The sequence below is a fragment of the Saccostrea cucullata genome, unplaced genomic scaffold (genome assembly GCF_032062105.1).
Source record: "Saccostrea cucullata isolate Sc308-1 unplaced genomic scaffold, CSIRO_AGI_Scuc_v1 ctg2709, whole genome shotgun sequence".
In the NCBI taxonomy this organism is placed as follows: Eukaryota; Metazoa; Mollusca; class Bivalvia; order Ostreida; family Ostreidae; genus Saccostrea; species Saccostrea cuccullata.
This window is the reverse complement of record NW_026935234.1, coordinates 43,565-64,080: the sequence shown is the minus strand read 5'-3', so window position 1 is coordinate 64,080 and position 20,516 is coordinate 43,565. Positions and strand designations below refer to the sequence as shown.

General features: G+C 33.4%; 1 protein-coding gene across 1 annotated transcript; it reads left to right on the top strand.

Moving 5' to 3' along the window:
* Positions 1 to 16,253: 16,253 nt before the first annotated feature.
* Positions 16,254 to 19,667, top strand: LOC134242293 (uncharacterized). The gene is made up of 5 exons (XM_062724378.1): positions 16,254 to 16,290; positions 16,383 to 16,547; positions 16,809 to 16,850; positions 17,142 to 17,383; positions 19,248 to 19,667. Exons 1-5 carry the CDS (start codon positions 16,254 to 16,256, stop codon positions 19,446 to 19,448), a joined length of 687 nt encoding a protein of 228 aa, XP_062580362.1. The 3' UTR covers positions 19,449 to 19,667.
* The last annotated feature ends 849 nt before the right edge of the window (positions 19,668 to 20,516 follow it).

The window sequence follows — 20,516 nt, the reverse complement described above, 5'->3', positions numbered from 1 at the left end:
TAACACATAATATATTAATTAGTGTGTTTCAGATGATCGATTATGAAAAACAATAATCGATCATCGGAATCGATAGCATTTTTTCATCGACAATCGATGTTTTCCGATTATCGATACAACACTATTTTGATAAGTAATATTGAACAAAAGATGTTCAAAATAATATTCTGAGCAATATGCAACCTTTAATTTTTCGCTAAACATCCCCTTAAGGGAGTTGAAGGCTTGGCCCCTAAATATTTCTTTTGCAAATAACTCGAAAACGAAAGAGAATATCTGAATAATTGTTGAACAAAAAGTGTTCAAAATCCAAAAACTTTAAGATGAGAAAAAGGGACTGGGCACTCAAATTAGGGGCCGAGAGGGGCCAAAAGTCTTTAATCGATAACTCTTTAGCAGTCAATATTTTGTTATACACTACTGAAGCAAAAATGTTTATCTCAACAATCTTCAACTATATATTATGATTTGAATGTCGTATGGTGCATAATAAGGGGCCATAAGGGGCCAGAATGCTAAATCTATGATGCTTTATATCTCAAAAGTGGGCAATATTTTGATAAGTAATATTGAACAAAAGATGTTCTAAATAATGTTCTAAACAATATGTAATCTATCATTTTTAGCTAAAGGTCCCCATTAAGGAGTTGAAGGGTTGGCCCCTAAATATTTCTTTTGCAAAAAACTCGAAAACGAAAGAAAATCTCTGAATAGTTGTTGAACAAAAAGTGTTCAAAATTCAAAGAGCTTTAAGATGAGATCAAGAAAAAGGGGCTGGGCACTCAAATTAGGGGCTGAAAAAGGCCAAAAGTCTTTAATCGATAAATCTTTAGTAGTAGATATTGTGTTATACATTACTGAAGCAAAAATGTTTATCTCAACAATCTTAAACTATATATTATGTTTTGAATGTCGTATGATGCATAATAAAGTGCCATAAGGGGTCAGAATGCTAAATATTTGACGCACTATATCACAAAAGTGGGAAATATTTTGATAAGTTATATTGAACAAAAGATGTTCAAAATAATGTTCTAAACAATATGCAACCTTTCATTTTACGCTAAATGTGCCCATTAAGGAGTTGAACGGTTGGCCCCCAAATATTTCTTTTGCAAATAACTCGAAAACGAGAGAATCTCGTAATAGTTGTTGAACAAAAAGTGTTCAAAATCCTGAGAGCTTTAAGATGATATGAAGAAAAAAGGGATGGTCCCTAATATTTGGGGCTGTGATGGGCCAAAAGTCGAATTTTTAAGTCTTAATGTTCAATGTCTGTTTACAGATTATGGAGGCAAAATCGTTCTTCTTCACAATCTTTATCATTATTTTAGAACAAAAATCTCAATCAAAATCTTATCTCATCTTATCAAAAATCGGACGGAAGACCCATTCGTTGCTCGCAACGAGATCGTATCTTGTTATTATTATTGTTTTTTTTTCTTACCGATTTTGTGCACGCGATTTCTCGAAAACGGCTCGATGGATTTCCATGAAACTTTCAGGAATTATGTAACATCGCTCGAACCTTATGCCTTTTTTCTGTTTTGATGACGTCACTTCCGGTCCGTAGTTATCAGCTTTTTAATGATTTTTTAAGGGTCAGTTTGTCCGCACAATTTCTCCTAAACGGCTTTAGATAGACACATGATACTTTCAGGTATGGTAGACCAATGTATTTCATTTTTATCGGAAGTTCCTCACGTCGGCGCTCGCTTTGACCCGAAAAGAGACGTATCGCGAATTTCAAAATTTTTAACACCCTTTCTACGATAGATTTTTACATGGAAATATTTTGTTAAAACATATAGAACAAAAGAAGTGTAGAATCTCAAGATCTTTCGATTGATATTTCGTAAAAAGGGCTGGTCCCTAAAATTAAGGGTCTAGGTAGAGGGGCCGAAAGTTTTTTCTTTATATCTCAAAACGTATTTAGAATTTGTAATACGTCAAAGAAGCAATGTTGTTCAAATAGTCAAGCTTTATCTAATGGGGTCGTCAAAATACGTCCGGCATCGTCACTTCCGGTCAAAACCGGAAGTAGTCGGAAAACGCTTATTTTTGCATTTCTCGACAAGTTTTTAGGTAACATATTTCTCTGGGAGCATAAAAATTAATTTTTCGTCTGTCGTCGTCACTTCCGGTCAAACCGGAAGTAGCCAAAAATAGCTTATTTTTGCATTAATTAACATAGCTGAAGAGGAGTCTAACCATTTTTAGGCGTTTTTTTCTCATTTTTGTTAAATTTTGTAGAATTCCAAGATCTTTAATATGATATCTCAAAAAAAGGGCTGGCCCCTAAAATTAAGGGCCTAAAGAGGCCGAAAGTTTTTCCTTTATATCTCAAAAAGTATTGAGAATTTGTAATACGTCAAAGAAGCAAAGTTGTTCAAAATGTAAAGCTTTATCAAACTGGATCGTCAAAATACGTCCGGCGACGTGACTTCCGGTCAAACAGGAAGTAGTCCAAAATTGCATATTTTTGCTGTTCTTGACAGGTTTTTGGATATCATATGTCACTAGAAGCTTAAATCTCAATTTTTTTAAAATGAAAGTTACTTCCGGTCAAACAGGACGGAAGACCTACTCGTTGCTTTGCAAGGAGCTCGGCTCTAGTTATTATTATTTTTTTTTACCGATTTTGTGCACGCGATTTCTCGAAAACGGCTCAACAAAATCTTATGAAACTTTCAGGACGTATGGAACATTACTTAAACCTTATGCGTTTTTTCCGTTTTGATGACGTCACTTCCGGTCTAGAGATATCGTCGATTTTTTTTATTTTTAAGGGTCATTTTGTCCACAATTTTCCCGAAAAACGGCTCTAGATAGAAACTTCAAACATTGAGGCTAGGTAGAACTATCTTTTGAAAGGTGCATCAGGTATACCAAATTTACCGGAAATGACGCACGTCGGCGCTGCTATGGTCCGAAAATAGACCTATCACAAATTTCAAAATTTCTCGCGCCTTTCCTTTGATATCGTTTTACCTGAAAATATTATGTGAAAACATAAAGAACAAAAGATGTGTAGAATTCCAAGAACTTTCAAATGATATCTCGAAAAAAGGGCTGGCCCCTAAAATTATGGGCCTAGAGGGGCCGGAAGTTTTTCCTTCATATTTCAAAAAGTATTGAGAATTTGTAATACGTCAAAGAAGCAAAGTTGTTCAAAATGCCAAGCTTTATCTAATGTTGTCATCAAAATACGTCCGACGACGTGACTTTCGGTCAAACCGAAAGTAGTCCAAAATTGCATATTTTTGCTGTTCTTGACAGGTTTTTGGAAATTATATATCACTAGAAGCTTAAATATTATTTTTCCGTCCGTCGACTTCACTTCCGGTCAAACCGGAAGTAGCCAAAAATTGCTTAATTTAGTACTAATTAACAAAGATTTGGAGAATTAAACCATTTTTGGACTTCATTACTCTTTTTTTAAAAATGAAACTACTTCCGGCCAAACAGGACGGAAGACCTTATCGTTGCTTTAAATTTGCAACGAGCTTGGCTTTAGTTATGGTCTTCCGTCTTAAGCGGGAGACCTTCTTGTTATTCGTTGGTTTCTTTTCCACTGTTTTTATTTTTATTTTTTCCTACCGATTTTGTGCACGCAATTTCTCAAAAACGGCTGGTTATATTTTTATGAAACTTTCAGGTCTGATAGAACATAAAAATACTTTATGCATTTTCTTAAGTTTTGATAACGTCACTTCCGGTTGGAATATTTTCGCATTTTTGTGATTTTTAGGGGTCAGTTTGTCTTCTTAAAAACCGCTCATCACAGGAAGATTAAACATTTTCTGGAAGATAGAGCAACATATGTAGATTTGCATTGTGTTGTTAACTTTCACTGGAAGTACTGCACGTTTACGCTCGATATGGTCTGAAAAAAGTAATATTGAGCGTTTCAAAATTTCTAACACTTTTTCTATAATATCATTTTACTTGTAAACATTTTGTTAAAACATATAGCACAAAAGTTGTGAAGAATTGTGAGATCTTTCAAATGATCTCTCGAAAAAAGGGCTGAGCCCTATAAAAGGGATCTAGAGGGGCCAAAAGTTTTTACTTTATATCTCAAAAAGTATTGAGAATTTTTAATATGTCACAGAAGCAAAGTTGTTCAAAATGTCAACCTTAATCTAATGAAGTCGTCGAAATACGACCGGCGTCGTCACTTCCGACCAAACCGGAAGTAGTCAAAAATGCGTATTTTTTGCCGTTCTGGTCAAGTTTTTGGGTAACATATGTCTGTGGGAGCATAAAAATTAATTTTCCGTCCGTCGTCAGCACTTCCGGTTAAACCGGAAGTAGCAAAAATGGCTTATTTTTGCATTAATTAACATCGCTTTGGAGGATTCAAACCATTTTTAGGCGTTATTTCTCATTTTTGTTAAAAATGAAAGCTACTTCCGGTCAAACAGGGCGGAAGACCTACTCGTTGCTTTGCAACGAGCTTTGCTCTAGTTATTATTATTATTGTTTTTTTTCTTACCGATTTTGTGCACGCGATTTCTCGAAAACGGCTGGATAGATTTTCATGAAACTTTCAGGACTGATAGAACTTCAAACAAAGCTGAAACCATTTTTTTTATGACGTCACTTCCAGTTTTGAGATTTCCGCGATTTAGTGATTTTCAGGGTGTCTCATTGTTCATCATTTTTCTCTAAAATGCCTTTAAACAGAAACATAAGATTTTCAGCGATGATAGAGCAACGTGTGCTCTTTTGTCACACACCACTCTATTTCTCCGGAAGTGCCGCACGTTGGCGCTCGATATGGCTCGAAAAAAGTTCTATCAAGGACTTAGAAATTTTTGACACCTTTTCTGCAATATCTTTTTACATGTTAACATTTTGCAAAGACATATAGAGCAAAACTGGTTAAGAATGTCACGATCTTTCGAAAGATATCAACAATAAGGGGCTTGCTCCTATAATAAAGGGCCAAAAGGGGCCGAAAAATTTTTCTTTATATCTCAAAAAGTATTGAGAATTTGTAATACGTCTAAGAAGAAAAGTTGTTCAAAATGCCAAACTTTATCTAATGAGGTCGTCAAAACACGTCCGGCGACGTCACTTCCGGTCAAACCGGAAGTAGTCAAACATTGCATATTTTTGCCGTTCTTGGCAGGTTTTTGGATAACATATGTCACTAAAAGCTTAAATCTTAATTTTGTGTCAGTCGACGTCACTTTCAGTCAAACCGGAAGTAGCCAAAAATGTTCAATATTGCAATAATTAATATAGATTTGGAGGATTAAACCATTTTTAAACTTACTCATTTTTTTTTAAATGAAAGTTACAGATGCACTTCCGGTCAAACAGGACGGAAGACCTACTCGTTGCTTTGCAACGAGCTCGGCTCTAGATCTGATCAAAATCTTTTTAAAATTGGGACATCACGGAAAGACATAGCGTTTTGAGTTGCTGATCTTGTAAAAGAATAGCTAAGTTTTGAAAGAAATTAAAACATTGAAAAAGGAAATTATACAACGAGAACTATTGTTAGAAAAATCAATTTCAAGCGCTAGAGAAAGATTATAATATGTGATTATTGAACTAAAATGTTAAAAAGTATAGGGATAGTACTTTTAAGAAATTTTTGACGCTATGTTTTTGACGTTACATTGCCGTTAAGTATGCTCGGCGGGTACAAAACACGTTGATTTAAAATTGAAGAAAATTGATTTCTTTTAAATCGAATGAAATGAAACTTCATACATCAACAAAAGAAATATTTTTACATGGTATATTGAGCTTATTTTAAATTTCTTGAATGAAGTGTAACGAAGATTGACATCGTCCACGAACTTTTCGAGCAATCCTCGTACAATTTAACATTGAGTCAAATGCTGACTGAACTGACGTTTTTGAAACCGATTGTTAGTCCATTATTTATACACTGAATTGACGACGGATTTTCCGTTATTTCACGATGAGCAATAAGCACACATCGGGTGTGACCGGTCAGCAAGGGATGCTCATTCCTCTATGACACCTGATCCAATCTTTAATGTTTCGGAGGTCCGTGCTTGCTCTGCTTCTATTTCGTATTGTTTTATGTACTTTGATATTGAATACTGAACGCTATCTTCATATCCTTCTCAATACATCTTATTTAAACCAAGTAAAAATCTGAGGTTATTTAATGTTGCGCACTGCGCGTTATTACATTTGCGTATGAGATCAACGCAGAATACAATAATGCAAAATGTAAGAACATGGTTTTTAGATGATAACATTATGTGCATGTGCTATTTTAGTTTGTCATGACGTAATTTGGTGTTATATAGTTGTGGCATTGTTGTTTAATAAAACACAATGCTATAAACAAATTTTTATTGAATTTTTGTATCGTGTTCAAAACAGACAAAACTATTAGAATGAGACAAACGTTACGGCTTTTACTTATATAAATAAATCTACGAGTATCTCTTTTCTGACTCTGTATTTGAATATTATTTAAATACTAATAAAACATAAACCAAACTTTGATTGACATGACTATTTATAAACTAGATGCTGTCATGAGACAGAAATACCCGCACTAAGGTATTTGCATCTAAATACACGCTCCTACATATTGGGCGGCTTTCCAAGGGAAAAGTCAAAATAATTCTAAAATTTACATGTATTCATCAAATTGAGTATGAAATTCTCAGACCCTGTGACCTATAACTCAGAACCTCTTATATTTATTTTACATGCTTAATTCATTATATACCAGTTTGAATTCTATTAATGATGTAAATTAGATTTTGATAAATGTTTTGCTCATAATAGGACCTTTTTAAATTTACTAATCCCCCCTCGACACCTCAATCACACAGCATATACTTTTTGGAATAGGCTAGATGGAAAAGTTTTGTTAAAATATCGTTTGTTATGAATTAATTTAAAATTTGTTCTTGCACTATACATGTTAACATGTAACTTCCTGCATCACATCACGTTGCGTCAGCCATTATCATATTTTAGATTAAACACCATTCGGCTCACCTCGGCCGATTCCCACTTCATCATCTGATAAGGTGACGGAATCGACGAAGGTTTGCCGAATGGAATACGCAGTACAGTTAAGGCGCGCAATGGAAATATCAACTAAATTTTGTATTTAAGAATGTATTTCAAATCGGGGTGGCGATTATTTTTAGTACAATATTTATATCGGATAATTATGATTAATTACTACATATCGAGAACAATTATATTTTATATTTAGACTAGTCACGTGATGCGGCAGTGACGCGATTTTCGCACATTGACTTGAAGTATTGATGGTACACATAAATATCAATAGTGCAAGGTCATAACCAAGTTAAATTGCCAAGTTTAGTATATAAATATTTTCAACACGCATTGTAGTTTCTAAAATATCCTGTCTAAATACTGCAATTTCATTGTAAAAATTATGCTTGTATGACCGAATGCTATATTTTTTGCTGGTCAGCGTCATGAAATATTAATATAATTAAACTGTTTTTTAGATTTCATCAGGATCGCAGTACTTTTCAGATACCTTAATAGTTCTATAGTTGAAATGTAAAAGCTTACTTTGATCCACAGAGCGTATGCCCTTGCACTATATCGATTTATTAAGACATACCACATTACCCTCCGATGTACTTGCATAGAAATATACGGCAGTGTCAGTTAAATACGTAATATACAGAAAACATATTAATAAAATAGCGAAGAAGACATTAAATTCAATTTATTGGCACATAGAATATCTGTAAATAATATTTTATTTAATTAGAGAATACATATTTTGTTAAGAAAATATTACTTGATCTGTCTTTCACCGCATACAAACTACGTCACGTGGTAAGAAATGACGTCATATTGACAAGGGTAATGCGACCAGTGTCTTGTTTATAACTTGTTATGTGAGATTCAACTAACAACAAAACAACACGCTTTAGTACGTTTTTATGTAGTTTGATGATTTCTTACTGGTTAAATTAGCAGATAAACTCATTTTGTGGCATTTTAAAGAAATGTTGTATGACGTATATTGTGTATGATGTCATAGTCAAGTTTTCCCGTGCAAATTAGGCTCCGCCTCCTTTTTGTAACCTTAACTGTGCTGCGTAGCACATGCTGCAGTCTGGTGTGCATTGAATTAATTCATTTTGTGTTATAATTGGATTATATTTCATAAAGTTGACAAGACCGGCAGTCGGTAAGTACAGGTTTAAGTATAGTGGAGGGTAAAATAAACCCAAACGATTAGGTTAAAGTTCAAAAAGATTCAAAGATCATCGCATATGCCACACTAGACGAATTTAATATTGTGAAGTTATCTCCCGTTGTTGATGTGACATTCAGTTACTGCCAATACTGGTGCGGATCCAGAAATTTTTTTCGGAGTAGGGAGAGGGTTCACATCTCAGTCAAAAAATTCCAGCCCAGAATTTCCTGACAAGCATGAAAAAAATTGACAAATAAACAATATAAAAACAATGATATTGGGGTCAATGTTTTCTAAGTTAGGGGGAGGATGTCCAAAGTCATTTTTTATTTGCTTCAGTATATAGGCCTAGTCTTGTTTAAACAACAAAGCAAATTCCAGGGGGGCGGGGGGGGGGGGTCCAATCTCCCTACCCACTCCCTGTCCCTGAAATAACAATCTATTTTGTGATTCCAATTAAATAGTATATTTTTTTTTCCATTTGACTAATTATACATATTTTGATTCTTGTGTTTATATTATGTCTGTCTATTTGTTTGCAAAAATTATAACCTTGCCCATAAGTTTTAAGTGGGATGGGCTATACAAATGGCTTCCACATTTGATAGGTTTATTTCTTGTGACAATTAAGACCTTTTTTTTGGGTACCATTAATTTTTACCTCTGATCGCTTGACCTAGGATACACATTTTTACAAGAAAAATACCAAACTTTAAACGTGGCCTTAATTTTGATCAGTAGGTTCTAGGGCTTTCATGCTTAACATGTGTATTTATTGTGAAGTGTCAACAGTTATAAATATGTTTGACCTTGAACTCTAGGGTCAAGCCTAGGGTCAAGCCCACCTAAAAAAAATTAACCTTTGCAATTAACTTTTGAACAGGAAGTACTAGGCATTTCTTATTTCACATTTGCATTCCTTGTGACAAGACTTTCTTCTGATATCAACATTTTGAACCCTTTGACCTTGACCTTTGGCTTTGACATATATTTGTGAAACTTCAACCTTCGCCATACCCTAGACTTCCATACAGGGACATCAGTGTTTCACAAACACATCTTGTCTTCATTATTATTTGGTGGTGCCTCCATATGAGGGAAAAATTCCAAAGAGAGATGTATACACAACAACAAACAAATTACTACTAAAGAAAATATAAAACATGAATATGTTGGTCATGCATATCTCTGCATGAAAAAAAAACAGCTTTTCAAACACTGTAACCATATTGTAACCCTTTCAAAACACTCATTTGAGCTTTTCTGGTTTCCTTATCATATAACGTCTGTTGTGACGTGTCGTCCATCTGTTTGTCTGAAAACTTTTTAAATTTTTAACTTCTCTAGAACCACTGGGCCAATTTTACCCAATTCATATAGAAATATGTACATTTGTATGTCAGACTGTCCATCTGTATCAATAAATTTAACCTTGGTCATCACGGTCATATCTACTGAATGAGAAGAGACATGGAATTCATATTAAACTTATGTACTAGTATTTATCTTTGAAAATGACATGTTTTTTTTGTTACATGTGACCTAGAAGTTTGACCTACTTGCCAAAAAATTAAATTGTTATAAATTCATCATTTTGAAAGAGAAAAGTTAGGGCATTCATATTATAATGCATGCATATTTTTACCCCCTGGGGCAAAATCAAAATTCCGAAACTTTACTGCACATCTACATGATCCCACCAACCATCTCCCAAAAGATGATTAGGCTGCTGAGTAAAATTTAAGAGGAGTTCAGGAAAGACGGGGCTTTTTGCATAAACAACATCATTTTTCGACCCCCATTTGACCCCCTGGGGCAAAATCAAAATTCCGAAACCTTACTGCACATCTACATGACCCCACCAACCATCTCCCAAAAGATGATTAGGCTGCTAAGTAAAATTTAAGAGGAGTTCAGGGAAGACGGGGCTTTTTGCATAAAAAACGTCATTTTTCGGCCCCATTTGACCCCCTGGGGCAAAATCAAAATTCCAAAACCTTACTGCACATCTACGTGTCACCACCAACCATCTCCCAAAAGGTGATTAGGCTGCTGAGTAAAATATAAGAGGAAATCAGGGAAGACGGGGCTTTTTGCATAAAAAACGTCATTTTTCGACCCCCGTTTGACCCCCCGGGGCAAAATCAAAATTCCGTAACCTTTCTGCACATTTACATGACACCACCAATCATCTCCCAAAAGATGATGCTACTGTGTAAAATGTAGGAGGAGTTCAGGGAAGAAAATTGTGACAGACGGACGGACGGACGGACAGACGGACGGACATGAGTAACAACAATATACCCGAACTTTCTTTAGAAAGTGCGGGTATAATCAGTTTGTACTATACAGCAACACTCGCTTAGTAAGAACACTGATTCCACCTAGAATGTTTTCAATTTCCATGTTTGATCTGCTTTTGATTTGTGTTTTTGATATATATTTTTTGCGTGCATATTATGCTTAAAAAATGTTTTTTTTAATTTCCATTTGTTTCATATAATTCAATTCGAAAGAGTTGTAAAACTTGCAGGCTAGGGATATATGAATATGTAATTTGTTGATCATTGTGCTTTAACTTTTTTATAGACACGTGCAAAGAGTGTTTTAAAAAAATTATTTTCTATGAAAGCAGAAATTTTCGTTGGGGATAAAAAATTTTGTTTGTTTCGTTTTTTACGAATTATTCACGAAATTAAAGTCTAGTATGTTCAATTTTCTATTGGAATCAGGTGCCATGGAGGAGTGAGCATCCCATGCCGATCTGGACACACTCGAGGTGTGTTCCTTGTCTTGATCGATTATTGGTCAATATATTGTTTTAATTCAGACGAATGCCAATTGCATTAATGTATAAATAACTTTGTTAATTTTTTGAAACAGTTTCTATGAGTGTTTATATTTAACCTGATCTCTATTTATACACGCACTTTCTAAAGAAAGTTCGGGTATATTGTTGTTACTCATGTCTGTCCGTCCGCCTGTCACACTTTTCTTCCCTGAACTCCTCTTACATTTTACACAGTAGCCTAATCATCTTTGGGGAGATGGTTGGTGGTGTCATGTAGATGTGCAGTAAGGTTTCGGAATTTTGATTTTGCCCCAGGGGGTCTAATGGGGGTCGAAAAATATGACGTTTTTTTTATGCAAAAAGTCCCATCTTCCCTGAACTCCTCTTACATTTTACACAGTGGCCTAATAATCTTTGGGGAGATGGTTGGTGGTGTCATGTACATGTGCAGTAAGGTTTTGGAATGTTGATTTTGCCCCAGGGGGTCAAATGAGAGTCGAAAAATGACGTTTTTTATGCAAGAAGCCCCGTTTTCCCTGAACTCCTTTTACATTTGACTCAGTAGCCTAATCATCTTTTAAGAGATGGTTGGTGCTGTCATATAGATGTGCAGTAAGGTTTCGGAATTTTCATTTTGCCCGGGGGGTCAAATGGGGGTAGATTTTTTTTTTGTAATATTTGATATTTTTAATCGCCCTACACTCTAGAACTTCCCTAATATTTTATGTATTAGCTTTAAACCATGATCATTTGGAAAATGATTGGTTTGTTTTGCGTATGTATATGTGTAAACTGGTTTCAAAATTTGCATTTTCATGTGGATGGCAGAAAGGGGCGGGAAAAATGGCCCCTGCCTAACCCAGGGGGTCATGATTTGTACAAACTAGAATCTACACCTTGAGAATCTTTTCATATTAATCATGCTCTTGTTGTTCTTGAAAAGGAGAATTTTGAGGAATTGTTTCCTTTTGTTCCTAAATAAAACTTTTATCCCTAATTGTGGCCTTACCTAGCCTTTGAGGTCATGATTTGAAAAACTAGAAATATGTCTATAGGACATGAATGTCCCACTGGATGTATATTACTCATGCTACAGGAAAATTTGTATTAGTGTATTAAGTTTGTTGAAAATATCTCGAACAGTTTCTTTTGATTTGAAACTAAAATCTTAATAAATTGGATATAGATTATAAATCCTCACCAAAGTATGTATAAGTGCATGCTAAACATAAAAATGTCTAAAATCATTTCTTAAAAAACTAAGCCAAATACAAATCAAAAAGGATGGAGGTCAAGGTCAGAGGAATGTGCAAGGTGAAGTTTTTGGTGAAGTTATCAGCATATAATGCTTGATAAAAATATCTTGAATGATTTAATGAAACTGAGCTTAACACATTTTCTAAGAAAAAAGAGGTCAAAGGAAAGGTTAGGGCCAAAATGTTAATTGTTGCAGTTGAAAAGCTAACATCAGTATGAATTTACTATTAGCATATGAAGTTTGATAAAACTAAAATTAACGGTTTATCTAAAACTTAGATGAACACATATTTAAAAAAGTGAGGTCAAGGTCAAAGGAAAATTCAAGGTCAAAATAAGTTGATGTATTAATAGCTCTCAGCAGTATGTATCAGCAAATGAAGTTTGATAAATATAGTTTGAATTGTTTACTCAAAACTGATCTAGAAATTAATTTTAGAAAAGTGAGGTCAAGGTCACAGGAAAGGTCAAGGTAAAAAAGAGTGAAGCATTGTTAAGCTTACATAAGTATGTATCATCATGTGAAGTTTTATTACACAACTTGAATGGTTTCTTTAAAATAAAGCTAAACAGTAATTTAAGGAGGCTAGGTGGTCAACAAATTATTTTTTTAATAACCACCAGATATAACTTTAATTTGGGGACATGATATCTTAAGTTTTCAACTATCATTTGGCAAAGAAAAATTTCATAAATTTTAATTTTAAAATTTGATCATTTTATTATATCTTTATATGGAGCTCTTCTTTTAAAGGAGATCAAAATAATCTAAAAATGTCCACAACCACCCAGTCTCTTTAAAGAAAAGTTAAGTGAAGGTCAAAGGAAAAGTCAAAGTCAAAAAAATATTGCTGCAGTTGGATATTTACATCAGTATGCATCAACATATGAACTTTGATAAAAATATCTAGAAAATTTCTTTGAGCCCGATGGAAAAACAGATGGAAGGGTGAAAACTTGAATCTACATTATATGAGGATGTTTTCATCTATCAATATTATACAAGCAAATTCAAAGAATTGTGGTCCTTTGCTTTCTGTGTTTTAGTGAATGGGATGCCATAATTTATGGCAGATTAAACCTAGAAAAAAATATCTTTGTTTCCGCTTTCCCGACCTACCCTAATTTATAGTGTCGACCCTAATTTTTTTTTAATGCTTTTGTCCCATGAAGTGCAAGATTTCACCCAGGGAATCCTAGTCTCCAATTGTGCAAGCTTTTCAAGACAGAAGGAAGTTTGAGTCACCTTTCTATTATAAGTTTAAGTCACAGAAATGCTTGAAAACACCATTTCTTTTGTCTCTAATGTTACTTCTATACACGTTTTGATTAAAGAAGTAAAAAAAAAAAAGAAATCCAAAAAAAAAAAAAAATTGCCTACCTACCCTATATTTTTTCAGCCTGAAAGCGGAAACAAACATTTTTTTCTAGGCCTTTTGTGTCAAATATGCACCCATATCATATATGAATTTTTGAAAATTAGGTCAAAGGGGAAAAATCATAGCATGCTCTGAAACATTTTGTTGCAGGTAATGTACATGTCAAATGTGAAAGTCCTATCTCTTTTGATTCAAAATTTATATATACAATAAGATATTTTTGAAAGGTAGGTTAAACTTCTAGGTCAAGGTCACAGAGTCATGATATATTAAGAAAAGTCTTTTCACATGTAATAAACATTTATAATTTGAATGTCCTTTCTTTTCTCTTTCAAATTGATCAATTTGAAATGTTATTTTCTGAAAAGTGGGTAAAACTTTAAGGTCAAGGTCTCACTTGGGTTAAAAAATCATAGTATATTTAGAAAGTTTTGTGGTAATGTATATGTGAAATATGAAAGCACTATCTCTTATTATTCAAAAGTTATGACCAATTAAGGTTAAATGTATTGTGACAGATGCACATACTAGCTGTTAATAAGATGGACAAACTGACAGACAAATGAGATTTAACGTCCCCTCCCTTTCCCCAAAACGGAGGACAATAATGCCCTTGCTGTTCTTGAGAAAAAGATTTATTATGATTGAAAAAATCCCCTTCATATTTCTTAATGCAAATAAATATTGTGTTTTTATGTCATTTTGTTTGCTGTTAAACATCCCTCTCAGGAATTTTTCACTCATATGGAGACACCACCACTTGTAAAATAATGAGGACAAGTTAGATTTGAGGTCAGCATTCATTTTAGGAGTGTTTAACCATTACGACATAAAGAAATATTAACTCAATCCTTCCCCTCACCCCTTCCCAGACCCCTGTTTGTTTATGTATGCAAACTACTACTTGTATTACATTAAAAAAATTATACAAATAGTTTAATGTGGTCCATCATCAAGTAATCTTATCATTGATGCACTTTTATTTAATTTAATGCAGTCATATTGTGAACATTTCCAGCTCATTAGGAGAGTGGGAATGACCTCCAGGGGTTCATGACCTTTATACCATTAAATTTACATAACAAAATAACACAAGAAACAAAATTATGGATAGTCAAATGGAAAAACTTTCCAACTATACAGGGACAGGGAGTGGATTGGGAGACTGCCCTCTCTCCCCCCCCCCCCCCCCCCCCCCAGAATTTGCCGGACTATAATATATACTGGAGTAAATAAAAACGACTTTGGATGCCCTCCACCTTACAAAACAGACCCAAACATAACTTCTTGTTTTTGCTTCTCAGGAAATTCTGGTCTGGAAACCCCCCTCCCTCCCAGTCCCAGAAAAAAAATCTGGATCTTGTAGGCCTAACTGAATGTAACGTTGATAACGGGGGATAACTCTTCAGAATGTCACTTTAAACTTGAACCTAACCGTTTGCATTGCAAACTATTTTACCCAAATCTATACCAAAACTTTGTACTTACCGATTGTCATTATTTAGGTCCTGTAATCTTCATGAAATATAATCCAATTAAAACACAAAATGAAATAATACCTACTGACATATATGCAATGATGTGTATACCACATTAGTAGCCTACTGCACGTGCAGTGAAATCTAAAAATGATAATACCAATGGTAAAACTAGTACTTAAGTTGGGTACGTGACGCAAGCCCAGTGTGAAGCAGGTTTTCAAATACATGTATAGTGCAAGAACAAATTGAAAATTATCATTTACGAAAGATTTTTTATCTTAACTTTGCCATTTAGGCCTATTTCCAAAAACAGGCAAATAAGGTGTGTTTGTGTGTGTGTGTTGATGGGAGAGGGATGGGGGTTGACTACATTTATTGTGTATATGGCAGCTTTCAAGAAGTTTAGAACTGCCTAATCAAATATAAATAAACTGCACATTTTTAAAAATTCATCAAACACGATTTACACTAATTTGAATAATATTATTTGTTGTTGATCTATAGATATGAGAAGATAGATTTAAAAAGGTCCAATTATGTGCCAAAAATTTATACCCCCCCCCTCTTTATCAAACCTAATTTATATAATTAATTTAATTCTGTTGTTTAATTTCAGACTGGTAATGAAATAAGAATATGAAATACCTATTAGATGGAGGCCCATGGGTCAGATGGTCACCTGAGCAAGCATATTATGCTCAATTTGATAAAACATGTACTATGTAAATTATTGAATTATATTGACTTTTTCCTTGGTAAAGCCCAATATAAAGAAGTGTGCATTTAGAGGCAAACACCTTAGTGCGGGTATTACTGTCTCATGACAGCATCTAGTTTTAGATCTGTCTTTGATTTTGGTCCTCAACCTTAACCCCCTCCCCCGCATTCACGCATTTTAACGCATATACCATTTCCTATTTCTAACGCAAAGTCACGCATATACCGTTTCCCCGCAATCACGCATTTTCACGCACTTTAAAAAGTTCATTTAATCTTTAATTTAATGCCAATTACCTTTAAATTTATACTTGCAAAAATCTCATAAAATAAGAAATGTTATTTTTGTATTAAAATATATCGTCAGAATATTATATACGCTAGACTTTAGAGAAACGTGTACCACGCTAAAAGGTGCTTGCGGGGAAATGGTAAATTTCTATTTCTATGACGTGGACGTTAAGTGTATGTTGCATAACAGTTCAGTAAGTAGTAAAGAGTTAAGCTTGCTTGCTTTTACATATTTACCGGGTATATAGTATTTCTATCAAATTTAGGTCCCGGAGCAAATTTGAGCGAAGAATCAACTTTGAATCCCATATCTATAACTACCAATACCTATACCAATACCTCTACCACTACCACTCATGTACCCATAGTTACCACTGTTGTACCCAACAAACCAAAGAAAATCACGATCCTACGAGAAAACAACTGTAACGGTAAAACACCATTAAAATCATTTTAATTGAATGCAGCTTAAATTTCTTTCATTTGAATATGTGTATTATGAGTGACAATTATTTACATTTTTATAATAAATAAATACAGAAATAATTATAAAAACGATATTTGGACTAATACTGTTTACAAATGAATTAAGAAATAAAAACTGTTGAAAATAGTTTTTGATATAGTTTTTTAATGTACATTGATATGGAACTTGGATCTTTTGAAATAAAAAAACATGTGTTCTTTTCCAGTTCCAACTAGTAAAGATTCTGAAAGTTATTCGATTTCCAGAGGTAATATACTTATAATAAAATTTAATTTTTAAAATTCAAAACATTAAAAATAAATTGTTTTGTATTCAATCCTCATACATAATTATAAGTAATTATATCAACACTATAGTAACTACAGTTTACAATGTTTGGTCATTAGAAAGTGTCTCAAGCAAAATTCAACTATTCAACATGATTCAGAATGTAATGTGATGGTGACAGAGTTTGGATTGAGGAGAAACTCCTGTTATACATTATATTTTAGATATTTTTAAAGCATTATATGAGTTCTACATGTTTTTTTTCCTCCAGGATGGGAATCGATTTCTATATTTAATGATCCCAGTGGAACCAAGAAGTCTGAAATAGCAGTTGTCTTTGATAACGATGAGGACACGTGTTTTACACTCCCAACCCAAGAAGACTTCACGCCTTTCTTAATGATGAGCCTACCGACAGAACCTGTCTTCGGTATTCAGGCAAAAGCTTTCACTCTTAACATATCAGGGATAGGCATATCATGTGACAGGCACTCAAATGCCCGGATGCTTCAGGTAAATAAGACACAAACCTTCTAATGTAAATATTTCTTAAAACAGCTTTTTTAAATTCAACGTAAAGAAGTATAAATTTTAGAGAAAAAAACCTTTCATTAAGGTCTTCTGTTTCTAACGGAAGACCTTCTACTGATTCTGTTGGTAGAGATTATTATTCTTTTTTTTCTTCTACTTCCTAGATGCCAACTTTATCTCACTCATTTATCAATTGATTTCGCTCAAATTTTCAGAGGTACTAGAAGTTACTAAACTCTATCAGAATGCTGTCGAAAATTTCAGAGTCACTTCCAGTTTTGAGTTATTGCCCTTTAAACGAAAATTTATAGGCTTTCGTTTTCAGATAAAGGCTCAGAGACGGCTAGAGCTGGAGCAGAAATTCTACTGATTTTAGATAATAGAGGGATTGGAGTTGTGCACATCGGTTTTTGTTTTTCGATTTCTCTATTCAAAATGGCGCTATGTAGGGATAAAAAATTAGAAGGCTTAAAAGAACCAAAAATTACTCATATTTTGCTTTTTAACTTTAAAACTTAAAATATTTTGTTAAAATATATAGAGAAAAATTTGTGCAGAATTAGAAGACTGACCCATAAATTAAGGGATCTAGAGGGGCCAAAAGTTTTTCCAGATATCTCAAAAGTATTGAGAATTTGTCATACATTAAGGAAGCAAAGTTGTTGACAATCTTTGTCAAAATCTACTGATGTCATCAAAATACGTCCTGTGACGTCGTCGGAAACCACCGCCAAACCGGAAGTTGTCCGAAACTGCATATTTTTGCCGTTTTTGAATGTTTTGGGGAAACATTTGTCACTAGAAGCATGAAACTTAATTTTCCGTCCGTCGACGTCACTTCCGGTCAAACATGAAGTAGCAAAAAATGGCTTACTTTTGCAATTTTCAAAATAGATTTGAAAGATTTAAATCATTAGAGATGTCATTTCTCTCTTTTTTTTTAAAATAAAAATTATTACCGGTCAAACAGGACGGAAGACCTACTCGTTGCTTTGCAACGATCTTTCCTCTAGTTTTGGATATATTTTTTTAGGAATTCTTCAATTTCAGTATCGGTCGACATGGAGCAGTCAATTTATTCTTAGAAACACCAATAACGTGGATAAAGAACACAAAAAAATACTTTTTTCTTTAGAAATCATCAATATTCTTTTCAGATCTATCTTCAGAAAGGTTACGTGAGTAATATTTGCAAGGCAAAGTGGCAGAATTTTGTAAGATTCTGGCTCAATATTGAAAATGTGTGCAAAATTTTGTATAGAATTTCATAAAAACGACAAATGCCCCATATCTAAGCAGCAAGTAATACAATTGATTTCTTTGTATCTTACGGTTTAATAATTTATTTTAACAATTCATGCATCAAAATTTTGCTTGTGTAATTTATCCTTATTAGTTTTTATATTTACAAGTCAGCCAATCGTCGCCGAATCATTAAGCTCTGAGCTACAGTTTGATTTGAACCATCGGCCGAAATTTTGGACACCCTTATTGTCGAACGACGGACGACCGACTTAATTAACTAACCGCCGATGGTCGGACGATGATCGAAGGTTGATCGACGGATAACTTTAATTGAAGAAATTGGCAACCAACGCAGAAAATTATAACTTGGGCCGATGCACACAAATTTGGTCGGCCGACAAAAATAAAAAAGGTCAAAATCGGCAACAGTCAACAGCCGATGAACTGTCGACTGTCACCCGAAGAATTTCATTTTTGCTTCATAAACAGTCTGCCGCTGGTCATTTTTGGAAATGTGACTGTGGTTATACAGCAGAACATATATGATAGTTATTACTATTGTTATTCATTTTGTTATTGATTTTACCCCTCATATCTCTAGGTATCCTACAGAGCCATCAAGGAACCGACCCAGTTCTGTACTCTGACAGACAACAAGGCTGTACCTGACGCTTTTTCACGTTGTGTGTTTCGCTGTGTCTGTCCAGACCCCGCCCACTGTAGAGACGTCAATCTGTATTTAGCCAGCGGTAATGCTAAGGGGGCGTGGTCTCTCTGTGAAGTGAAAGCTACTAATTCCTAAGTTTGTTTGAATTAAGAAGGGAATAGAACTTTTAAATGAGAATAAGAATAACAGGATGAGATTTTAATAGAAGGAATTCTTTGGGATTTTTAATATCCTAGTCAGAAAAGTGGTGAAAATTAATGATGTTGATGAAAATGAATTAGTTGAAAATATACAATGTCATAATGTTTTTCAATGAAGAAATGTATCAGTTGGGTTGTAATTTTTATTAAGATTTTCGATGTTTTGCTAAGAACATTACAAAACGTGTTATTTCTTTCAATTAAAAATATTCACTTTTTATATGTTAAAAGGTTAAACATTTGTTATTTTTGGAGGAATTATATATATTGATGTTTTGCTTTTTTATTTGAAAATGGAAACAGTCATTATTGAAATGTAAAATTTATAAATGTGATTTTTGGGGGAATATAACCAGTCTATTAAAATAAGAGTGGATAAAATCAATTTCCATCTGTTTCTATATCTTATAACAGCTTGTTATATTTTTCCAAAATCAATGAAAAACCCAAACATTTAAAAAAAGACCATTAATATATTATTATATAAGATAATTATTTCTCATTGATTTACGTAATTGTTCAGTGTAATACAGAAACAAATGGAGATAACGAAAATCTTATTCATTTCTGTTTTCATACTTTTTATAAAATGTAAGGTTTGAAATATTCTTTCAAAATTAATGACAAAGGGAATTAAAAAAGACAAACATTAAAACATAATGTTTTTATTCTTTTATTTATTTATTATAATTATATATTATATTATATTATATTATAATTATAATTATTCTAATTATTTATTCTCCCACACATCTGGTAAATAGAAAGAAAATCATAGTTGTCATATTGATACATATCATCATGTGACAAAAACAAAGCTATTGCTTATTATATATAAACATTTCTTAAATATTTTCAAAATCTACTATAATTCTCTTTATAAAGAATCTAGAAAAAAATGGGAAGAAGCCTACATCAATAATTGTTTTATTTTCATTCAAATAAATCTTTTACTAACATACTAATTAGTATTATAAATAGGAAAACAATTAATGTCTTTTAA

What these genes read in the sequence shown, in the direction of transcription:
- LOC134242293 (XM_062724378.1), top strand. Translation starts at nt 16,254, where the DNA reads ATGGTAAATTTCTATTTCTATGACGTGGACGTTAAGT. An exon ending in ACGAGAAAACAACTGTAACG is followed by an intron (nt 16,548 to 16,808) that starts GTAAAACACCAT and finishes GTTCTTTTCCAG; the next exon opens with TTCCAACTAGTAAAGATTCT. An exon ending in AAGTTATTCGATTTCCAGAG is followed by an intron (nt 16,851 to 17,141) that starts GTAATATACTTA and finishes TTTTTCCTCCAG; the next exon opens with GATGGGAATCGATTTCTATA.